At 37.1% G+C, this 11,907-nt stretch overlaps 1 protein-coding gene across 1 annotated transcript; it reads right to left on the bottom strand.

Annotated features, from left to right (window-relative positions):
- Positions 1–3,574: 3,574 nt before the first annotated feature.
- Positions 3,575–11,316, bottom strand: LOC105043802 (uncharacterized). Its single transcript, XM_010921516.4, has 7 exons — positions 11,093–11,316; positions 10,926–11,009; positions 10,772–10,819; positions 10,547–10,633; positions 8,601–9,209; positions 7,683–7,754; positions 3,575–4,016 (listed from the first exon to the last, which is right to left on the bottom strand). The coding sequence occupies exons 1-7, from the start codon at positions 11,216–11,218 to the stop codon at positions 3,783–3,785; spliced, it is 1,260 nt and encodes a 419-aa protein (XP_010919818.2). The 5' UTR covers positions 11,219–11,316; the 3' UTR covers positions 3,575–3,782.
- Between the last annotated feature and the right edge of the window lie 591 nt (positions 11,317–11,907).

Below are 11,907 nucleotides of genomic sequence, written 5' to 3'. Positions count from 1 at the left end.
AATCAAGTTGGTGGAAATTATCCCATGGCTAAATTAGTATTAAGATAGTAAGCAGGTCTGCATCACTCGGCACCCATGGTTTTTGTCCTATCACTAATGGTGTCATCCTCTGGCTTAGCTGGTGCTGACGCGGCTGCCTCAGTACCACGAGATGTGTGTGGATGGCTTGCGGCCTTATCCATTCATACTCCCATCTCTTCCTCCACCTTATATCGTGCTCAAGTGGAAAACTCGAGCCCTTTTCCTGATGCCAGTTGGGTATTATTTGTCCATCAAAGGCCACCACCGGACTCCAGCATTCCCTTTTAGTTTGTGGATCTCATTTCAGTGATTTGTTCTGTCTGAAACCGCCCTTCTTGCATGCTAAAACCAAGGAGATCAATGTCACCTACCTCACCAGAGCAATGATCTTTGTCTGAAAAAATCTAACGACCCTCCACAAGCCTGTCGATGTGTTCAGAAATGGAATTATATCAAAGCTAATCCACACTCTAAAGAAATATCTTTCTGCCTGCAATTAGAGGCCTAATATATATATTTTTTTCTTTTTTCTTTTTCTCTTTACAAGATATGGGACACTTTCAGACCGATGGACTCTTGTTCAAGCAGTCATGATCGATCCTGAGATGAAGACAGAATATGTGGGGGGAGGCACCCTGTACATCAGCATGAAAAATCCTCACATTCTCCTCTCGGCCTTGCGTAACCCAGTTGTGCATGGCCATAGAGGCAACACGTGGAACGACAAAAGAACGATGATCTCTTGGATGAGTAGATGCAATGCATACTCGTTAGATTTGAATCCGGCAGCCAAATTGGCAAATGGCCTCCAAGGTTTCAGTCTACCTCAATCATCTTGTATCGCCTAAGGGAAAGATTTCTGCTCCAGCTTCTGGGCATCAAACTAACAGAACAGAAAAAAATATCTCCAATGCAGTTCACATGCATGAACGTGCACCGAAATTATATTTACGCATATTTGCATGCATAAACTTGTAGCGAAAAGAAATCTGAATGCTTATAATCTCGAAAAATGCATCAGAATTCTGAGTTTGGTACCACCATTCAGGGTTTCACGTCTGTTCTGAGTTCCTTTGATATGCACTGATACAGCTGTTAGCATCAGGCACGACTAAACAAAAACATAGGGGCACCATGGAACTTTGAAACTTCTAAGGTTTAAACGCCATTGCTTCACGCAACATTTGCTACTCAACCAGCAAAACAAAGATTCTTGCTGTCATGCAGAAGCTATTCTGATGTCGCTACTGTTTGAATTAAGGAACTAAATTAATAAAGGATGCATTATATTGCAAATATTTTATTAACTCCTACCTAATAAGAAGAGCTTATTCATGATGAAACAGAAATGTCCGATTCTTAGACAGATTTCTAGCTTGGCATACATTATGTAAACTTAAAATTCTGCTCCTACGTTCAAAGATCAGGGCGGCACCTACATCAGTTCCCACATGAAGACTATTTGGGTCCAGTTATATGGAGGTGTCTGCCGGTTCTTAATACTGTTTCGGTAAGTTTTATAGCCACAGAGGTTTGAACTTCCACATGACAGTAACTAGTCATATTCTCCAATACCGTGTACAAGAGCTTGAATTTGCCCAACATCGCTGATCTAAATGCAACGACTTCCACAGAGGTGTGACTTACGGAGTTAAATTCCCAGAGGATGACCTCCTCTATAACTCGAGCTGCACCAGATTCCAGAAGCAGGTTAGCAAGCTGAATTTTTTTCAGATGCTAAACTTGTAAGCCTTGAATAACAACATGTATGCAAGTCTCACAACTTCGTGGCTTGATGTTATCATTGTTCACTATATGTTTCCTTGTGCAGTGAAACTAAATCCTCCTGAGAATTTGGAAATAACTAAGTTTCATGCGTACAACCAGGAAGGGGTTCCTGCAGTTGGAACCAATAGCTAGATAATTAGTTGCTACCACGTATCATCCTGCTCAAGTTCAGTATATACAGAATTTTATGCGAAAATGCATCAATTATAATAAAAGAAGACTCTCTGATCCACTGGAGAGGTGCTCTATCACATTCTTATTGGAAGTAGTTCCGTTCGCTTTATATTATCCATTCTCGGCATTTTTTGGATATCAGGAGACGGACCAATGACTTTCTATATCGTAGTTTAGTTGTCCCCAGATGACACTCAAGTAATTTATATACATTCTTCCAATAAAAATCATACACCAGAAACAAATTTTACAACAAGAGCAAATAAAAACTTGATGTCCTACTCCTACAAGAGAGGCAGCCGATATATGTTAGAACTAGAAAATAACATGAACATATTATCCATTGACCTGGATTTAGCCCAGGCGTCCATCCAAATTATTGAAATAACACATGGAAATGACTTCCTATTTCTGGTATTTTGGCAAATCATCCAAGCATTTTCTTTTGTGATCCCATTTTTGGCAAAAAATTCAAAGATCAATTTAGGGGGTGTTTGGTTAGAAGGAGTGGGGGTCTGAAATCGGAATCGAAATGGATGACTCTCGTTCCAACCATTTGGTTGAAAGGAATTCCATTCTGATTCGGATTTCGAGGTGGAATAAGAATGACTTAATCTATATAGAACTCAGGGGGTGTTTAGTTCGCAACCAGAATCAAAATGAAAATAGGAATCGGAATGGCTTGAAATCAAAATCAGAATAGCCAAATCTCCTAAAGCATTTAGTTCATGATCAGAATCGGAATGAAAAATTAAATCCATAGAAGAGAATAGGGATTGAGTTCTATATAGATTGAACCATTCCCATTTCACCTCGAAATTAAAATCGGAATGAAACTCCTTCCAACCAAACGGTTGAAATGAAAGTCATCCATTCCGATTTTAGACTCCCACTCCTCTCAACCAAATGCCCCCTCAATCCCGACTCTCCTTTGTGGATTCAATTTTTCATTCTAATTCCGATTCCAGTCACGAGCCAAACATTTCGGAGGATTTGACCATTCCAATGTCAAGCCATTTTGATTTCTATTTCTATTCTGATTTTGATTGTGAACCAAATACCCTTTTAGTGTAGTTAGATTTTCGATCTAATTATTTATTTTCCAGTTACATTTTGAGTTTGGACTCGTTGGGACAACGACCACCAACCAGACATTAGTTATGCTTCTCATCATAAGACAGCAATGAGTCTAAGATTTTTGGAGGTCTCATCATCAAATTTAACTTATGAAGGGACCAAAGTTGAGGCTAACCTTTCTGCTACTACGAATTCTAGAATCCTACAATATAACGTTTTGATGAACCTCTCTCATTACCATCAACTACAGAGATGGACCTTCATCATTTTGAACCAGTCAAAGTATCTTAGCGATTTAACATGCTATTATCTACGTTACTAACATCATTTTATGCTTTAATATATAAACATTTTTTCAAAACCAACACCACTGCTATCAGTTTTTGGTCCTTTGCCGCTGTAGACAAGTGCCAGGCTTTGTTATCACCGTAGAAATATGATAAAATTTTCTGCAGAAATGTCCAAGATAAACATACATTTTCATGACAACTATGCATCCAAAAGAATATGCAAGTAATGTCAAGACATGATAGTTGATTATTCTAGGAGACAACACATAAAACAGTAAACAGCTGATGTGGCCTCCATAGTTAACGATTCAAATATACAGAGCCAGATATACATAATATTTCACTTACATATATTTTGCAACGGTTGATTTGAGAAAACACATGAGCCATAGCTTGCATCAGTCTTTGATCTTATGTCAGTGGACCCCAAAATCAACATTCAGCCATAGGAAATGCAGACCCAATTTTGTTTCCTAAACGATAGCATTTAATATTGACAGAATAAGGACCTAGATAAACATGATTATCTTCTCCACCCACAAAGAAACAAAGAGTATAGAGGGCAATTTCAAATTCCGGGCTCACTCCAACTAAAGAGCTGGAGACAGATTTTAGAACACCATTCCATTCAAACTGGATTGTGAGTAGCTGAGTTTCCGAGTCTGGCTGCAGGTTTGAAAACATAATCACCACAAGGGTGGCACAAGTTTGAATACCAAGAATGTCTGTCAATATATACATGCTGGAGAGGCAGAAAGAAAAAGATCATGCTGCACCATGTCTAAGCTACAGGTTTACTTAAATTGCCGGAGCACTGGCATGCTTGGCTAATTAACATATCAAACATATATAACCATCAAGTATTTTTAGAGAAGTATGAGCAAAGTACTAAACATCAGATGATTGATGTCTTTTGAATTCCAACACCAACCACCCCCCCCCCCCCCCACCAAAAAAAAAGAAGAAGAAAAAACTCTATGCTCTTCATTATTTTGAAAGTATAAGATATAAAAATATTTTGCATCTGGTGACTTATCTAAGATCCATGCTGTATATTGCAGCATCTACTTACAAGACAAAGATAGGTGAATCACTATCTACTATCATATGTTGTACATGTTGGCCTCCGCAAGAAGATCATAGGTAGCATCAAACTATCCAAAAAAAATGATTAAAAAAAAAGGAATATATGAATTATGTATCCAAACAACCTCCACGAGAAACACAGTTTCATCAGCTGGTGTTACAAGAACATGCACTAAGTAAACGAACTATCAATACAACAGAATCCATTGATGATGTTTAAATGAAAAATTTAAATCTGGCTACTCCCATGCTCCTCCCAACATCGCTTTAGTACAAGACAATCATCATTCTCCACAAGATTGTTACAAAGTCAGGGAAATAATGCCACAGAACTGATTAATAAAAATTCTTTCGTTTCAATATTTACTAAAAAAATTACAACCACAACCAATTAAACAATTTTGTTATATAAAAGATCATAAGTTTCTGAACTACTTGATAACAACTTTGCCTGACTTCTTTTAGTACATTGTTAGTTGGAGAGAGCATATATCACAAGTACCATGGTTCCCTACTGTTATACTTGTATAATTGCCACACTCTTATAGAATTTTGTTTTGGAATAAGTTAGGATATCTTGTAAAGCACATTATAGATGCAAGCAACAGAGCATTCAACTGTTCTGTGCATCAAGCCATCACTGTTGATGTCCATTTTATCTGCTTTCCATGCTTGACTCATTGTTCCCTGTAGCAGTAATAATAATCTTGAGCCTGCTCATTAATCAATAGTTCATTTTAGCTTATGTAATTGTAATTTTGACTTTTGATGTGTTATTGTTGCATTTCCATATCTTGAATGCTAATTAAGTTGTTTTCTATTTCACTAAGTCAGTTGACTCTTTAGGGTCAAAGAATAATCCAATAGCACCCAACCTTCCTTCGTTTTTTAGAAAGAGTCATGTCATTAGAAATCGATACAAACCTGACTCTGATATAACCACATATATTATTGGAAGTTGATATAAAGATAAACCTGACCCAACAACAGACCTTCCAATTGCTTATAAGAAGGCTGAAATCAAATATCACAGGAAACTAGAAATTAACAAATGCTTCATCAGGAATAGACTTAACAGAATTAAAACGTAAACCTTCTTTACCATTTCCAAGATTTGAGGACCTTTTGAAATGCATTTGGAATCGCTCAGGTGAAACTTGGAAGCAAGATATTACAGCAATATTTCTAAGAAGTCTTGCTAAACAGCTTCTCCGAATACATAGTTAAGCCATTTTCTATTCTGATTTTTAAATGTCGAGTCTAGCATTCAACTTTGTTCTTGTTTAGGATCCCAAATTCCCAATGCAACCTAATGCCACTTATAAGTCTAACAATGCCTAGGAAGCCAATATGAACCCACTTATATTTTAAGTTTAGCATATAATTCAAAGAATGATTCAGCTCAAATCCTTGTATGCTTCAGTTTTGCCACCTTCTAAAAGCACTTTATCTTCTAAACTCTTTCCTCTCCACTAATACCTCCACAAATTTTCTATTGTAACCTAAATCTTTATTCCTGCTCCTTGGTTGAGCTATCATCTCAACTTCCTACTCCCTCTTCTTGATTCTTCCTTTCTTTATTGATGCATCTAGGAGGCGTTTGGTAGCATGTAATCCTGACAGGATTACATGTAAAGGGCGTTTGGTAGCATGTAATCCCGACAGAATTACATGTAATTTTGTAACAGGTAATTAGATTACACTGTTTGTTTCGTTATTTTCACAAGTAATGCTGCATTATGCATTACCTCAAAAAGAGGTGATCTGATTACCTAGGGAGAGGTGGCTATGTGATTACATGTAATCTTACAATACTGCAATCTTGCAATAAGATAATTTCAGGACCAAAATATCCCCATCAAAATAAATTAAAATAAATCAAAATAAATTATGGGTAGTCTCAGATGGTGAAAATAAAAAAGAAAACATAATAGGTGATGTCACGAAAAATGATTGGTCTCAAAATTAAGTTCTCTCTAAAAAATAGACAATAATCAATAAGCAAGGATGGGGATCTTTAGAAAAATTAGCTTATATTCCATGTAATCTAAATTGTATACTAAACACTACAATGTAGGATTTTCTATAATTTTACAACAACATTACTGCACATACCACACATTGCAATATAGAATTTTCTGTAATTTTACTAGGTAATCACATTCCCTCTGCAATCACATTATCATAGCAACATTACCTATATAATGCACCAAACGCCACCGTAATTTTGCAACAGATAATCAAATTACACTGTTTGTTTCATTACTTTCACAGATAATTATCTCACAAAGAGATAATCTGATTATCTAGGAGGAGGTGGCTATGTGATTACATGTAATCCTGCAATCTGACAACAAGATAACTTCAGGATCAAAATATCTCCATCAAAATAAATTAAAATAAATCAAAATAAATTATGGATAGTCCCAATTGGTGAAAATAGAAAAGAAAACATAATGGGTGATGTCACGAAAAATGGTTGGTCTCAAAATTAAGTTGTCCCTCTAGAAAATAGACAGTAATCAATAAGCAAGGATGGGGGTACTTTGAAAAAATTAGCTTATATTCTATGTAATCTAAATTGTATACCAAACACTACAATGTAGGATTTTCTGTAATTTTACAATAACATTACTGCACATACCAAATACTGCTATATAGGATTCTCTGTAATTTTACTAGGTAATCATATTCCCTCTGCAATCACATTACCATAGCAACATTACCTATGTAATGCACCAAACGCCACCCTATAGATGAATGCTCATGGCTTAATGTACCATTATTTAACCTGTAATTCTAAATACCCCCTTCCATCAAAGCACTGACAATTGGAAGAAAAGTGAGATCAATCAAAATTCTCATTATTAAATAACATCGAGTTAATTATGAAATTTTTATCTTCAGCATCAAGATCACCAATGTTTATAGCATATTTTTGTGTTCATGCAAATATTCGATAACCAAATGTTTCCATAAATAATGAGTTTTCTATCTGAACAAAGTCATGAGGTTTATTAAAATGACTTTAGTAGCATGCCGCTACATGCATTCTATATGCATAAGTACATATTGATGCATATATACATATGTATATATGCAAGTATCTGTATTTATATGAATTGGTTGCATAAATATTTGTAAAGATGATCATAGGAAACTTAAATATGTATCTCTCTGATTGTGATTTATGATGAAATTCACTTCCAAGATAGATTGTATATATAAAATATTTAGAGTTCTTACACTGTGTCCACGTCTCTTTGGAAATATATAACCTTGGTAGTCTACTCTCCCTTTAGCTTCTTCTAGGTAAAACTGCAAAAGGAAAGCCAAAGCCGACAGTAAGCATTGCTTCTGGTAGTTATCACCCCATATGTATGTTTTTGAAAACTAAATATCCTGATCATTAAAAATACAATTGATATTTAAGAAGTAAGACATAGGCTTTAACTAATTCACAGCAAGAAATAAGAAAGAGATCCTTACACTACACATGTACATGCTTTTTGATGACACCATGTTCTGTATTTTAACATGGTTTCTAAAATTTGTACCCTGAGTATGTAGTTTCTGCTATACCAATCCACTCTTGCCAGTTTGATTGTAAAAGATCATGATCCTTGGTTGAACTGTCTCACTTTCCTTGGTATGTCGGACTCATATATTGTTCATTTACTTTCTTTGAGAAGCTTTTTTCAGTTTCTGTTGCAGTCAGTTTTGTATGTGAAGTGCAAAATTTAATGGCATCCACGTCCAGATACATGCATGTAATGGATATGAATAGACTTGTAAAAGATGTTCAGCAAGAAAATAGAAGGTCATATCCAAGGCTTTAAATCCCGTGGGACATGGCTATCCTGATTTTCCCATAGAACGGGACGCAGTCATCTCGCCCCATTCCGACACTTAGGACGGAGGATATCCCAAAACGTTCCAATTGGAATGCTGAGACACTAGCAAGATGGCTCCATCTCGACACATGGGATGGTATCCCATTTGGTGTGCCGCAGGGCATCCCGCTGGGACTTGAATTCTTAGTCATATCCCATTTAGTTTTACTACACCTTATTTTGGGGAACTTTGCTGCCACCTACCTGAGGAAACTCTTCTAAAAGCACACTAATCAAAGTTAAACATTAAAAAAAATGGAAAAGAACTTGCCTGAATCCAGTTGTGGAAACCAGAGACCTCATTCTCTCCACGTCCCTTGATCTCTCCGACAAAAACATGCTCAAAAGCAGATGAGCAAGCAGACCCACCACCTCTTCCATAGAGATCAAACCACAGACCGATCATCATTCTCTTGAATTCTTCATAATCATCAGATATGACACCCTTATAAACTAAATATTTATAAAGGTATTTGATTGGTGCAGTCCTGCTTATTTCCTCAATAAAGGCAACTTGCTCATGCATTTCTTGAGACGTAATGACCTCCTTACATCCTTCATTTGGGTTGTAATTATCCAGGAGAGAACAAAAGCGAGAATATGTTGGTCGCCTCAATGTATCATCCCTAAGCCAGCTAAACAGGTTTCCTGATGCCTTATCCCCCTTCTGATAAACCTTCTTTCCTTCTCCACAGTCAATTTCATAGTCTTTACCAGGCACCAAGCGATTTGAATCAAGTTCCCATAACCTGCTGCAGGCTTTTGTCAAGTCATCAAGCTCCTCTCTTGTTGGCTTAACATCTAAACCATAATCAGCATCATCAATGTATTCCTGTTCACTAGGTGGAACTTTATATCTATGCCAGGTGTCTGTTGGTGCCTACAAATTGTTCTATACATTAGTGAGAGAATAATTACATTAGCACACAATAATTCATGTCAGAAAATATCTTATGATCTCTATTAATTTACAATTGAAGTAAGAAAATCAAGAATTAGGTCATGGCCAGGTTAGGGGCAAAGCGCAAAATTTTATGTCCTATCCAAGTTAAAATATTGCTGACTTGAGTTAAGATATTTAGCAAAATCACACTATCTGGGGTTTTCAAATTTATTTTATTTCCTTTGTGTATGTTCTAACTCTTTCTGTCCAAAAATATGTATATAAGGTTTAAATCTTTTTGAGGAAATCGAACCTCAAGGTGCCCAACAAATTTCATTAAGGCAATGATATTACAAGGGAAAAAGAAACAATGGCAACAGACAAACAAGGGCCTGAAACACCAGGTCCCACCAAAAAACACGTGGCTGGGCCATATGCAAAAAAAGAAAAAAAAATGGCATAATTGGATTTGAACTATGTTTAAATATATCTACAATTTCAGGCAAAGTGAAATAATTTGAAAATTAGGTTGGCCAGGGATCAAGGTGTGTGTTTCTGCCTAAGACCCTGATTTTTCCCAACATGAACAACCCAAGCTCCGAGCCTTCTCCTCTGAGTGGAAAGCCACAGGGACAATAAATAGACTGATCTGTGAATGAGCCATAAGAGGTTTTCCCGTCACTTTTGTGCTAACAGGGGTAGAACGAGCACAGCAATAGACTTATGTTTTTGTTTGTGAAGTCATAGATGAACTGTTTGACAAAGAGTGGATGGGTGAAAGCATAAGGGTGGCTTGTGGCTGATAGCCCATGAGACCATGAGGAAGCAAACAAAGGGTGTCCTATATATGCACAAGGAGAAGTCCTCACGTGGGACTAAAAGAGGAGCAAAGCAAAATAAAGTTAACAAGTTTCTTAGGAATTTGATTTGGGTAGAGCAGGGACATCAAAATTCAGTCATCCAAATATTCTGCAGTACTCAAGAAAATCAAAGAACATGAAATCAAAATCCAACATCTTCTCTTCTGCATGTTGAATGACTTTTGAATAAATAATTATCTACAGTTGGAGGAAAAACCAACTGTTTCGACATATTTCAAATTTTATTTGACCAATGACTGCATGTAATCACCAACCCCCTCCCCCTAGAATAAGAAAAGCGAAATTGGATCATAGTTAGAGATCAGGTGAGTACCATTTAATAAGAATGCTAAAGATCTTCATGTCATTAACAACCGATTTTATAAGGAATAACTATTAAACGTTGCATTGGCGCCCCAAAAATAATCAAAGAAAGATTTCTTTTTTCCCTTTTCAATCGAAGGAAAGACAAACCATTTGATGTCTTCTGGGAGATCGGTGATGCTGCTGCCTTCTGCCCACAACTTCCCAATCTCCATCAGTTTTCTCCACGCCACCCTCCTGCGGACCAATCCAAATAAAAACCTTCATTTAGCACCAAACACCAACCCCGGGCTTCAACGACGCCAACTTCATACAGAATGCAGAGAAGGAGAATATAAGGAGAGAAGGAGGGTGCAATGGAACAAAAAGTCTCGCCTTTGTTGAACTCCATGAGCTCTGAGCATAAGGATGACTGATCTCGTCCTGCGGACACATCCAAATAAACCCGCCATCTAAGATCCACCAAAAGAACGATGATTTGTGGAAAATCTCAACGAGATAGAGAGCAATAGAGAATAAAAGGTCTCGCCTTTCGTGAGCTCCATGGGCTTTGATCGGAACGATAGCTGCTATGTCGCTCCTCCGCTTCCTCATGATGCCCAGATGAAACCACCTGCGATTTACTTCCCCCACATTATCAGCAGCGAAGAGACCAAATAGACCAAGAAGAGAAGAAGAAGAAGAGGAGGAGGAGACCTCGGCCCAGGTGGATCGGGAGCGCTCCTCCTCGCGAGGAGGGGACTGGGTTCGAGGGGCGTCCTCGCCGTCGTCGCGGCCGCCACCAAGGGCTACGTCTATCAAACCCTTGATAAGACCTTCCATCTCTGGCCACCCCCCTCTCTCTCTCTCTCGGTGAAGTAGGGGAAGGAAGAGGGAAGCTTTAATTGGATGTGGGGAGGGTTCGCTGTCCGGTTAGTTGCGAGTCTTGGATAGCCACAGGAGGAGGTCGGTGGTGGGGCAACTCTCGTGAATTAATTAGTCGTCGCAAATAGTAGTAACAACCGAAGGCGAAGTCGTCGCCTGTACCTTACCGACCATCTAAGTATACTTACGTTCTGTGAAGCCGCAGTCGGCAGCTTTGATATTTAATAATAATAAAAATAATTTTAAATTTATTTTAATTTTTTTAATATATAATATTAATTTTTGAGAAGTAACTGCACATGATATTCAAAATATCACTTTATCGTAGAAATGACAATCAGATCGGATTGTAAACGGATCAGATTATAAATAAACTGAATCAGAAAATCGTCAATCTAAATCTGATCTATTTATTAAATAGATCAAAAATTCAAATCTTAATCCGATCTGTTTATTAAACATGTAATCCGATCTGATCTATTTAATCTATTTATTAAATAGATCAAATTAGATTAAATAGATTAAATAAGTTAAATAGGTTAAACAAGTTCAACAGATCGGATTAAATGGGTCAGAAATATGTTAAACAGATTTTAAACATGTTAAACAGATTAAGTAGGTTAAACAAGTTAAACAGATCGGATTAA

Source organism: Elaeis guineensis, chromosome 4 (assembly GCF_000442705.2).
Source record: "Elaeis guineensis isolate ETL-2024a chromosome 4, EG11, whole genome shotgun sequence".
Taxonomy (NCBI): Eukaryota; Viridiplantae; Streptophyta; class Magnoliopsida; order Arecales; family Arecaceae; genus Elaeis; species Elaeis guineensis.
Note: the sequence above shows the minus strand (reverse complement) of the source record. Positions and strands in the feature narration are given on the sequence as shown.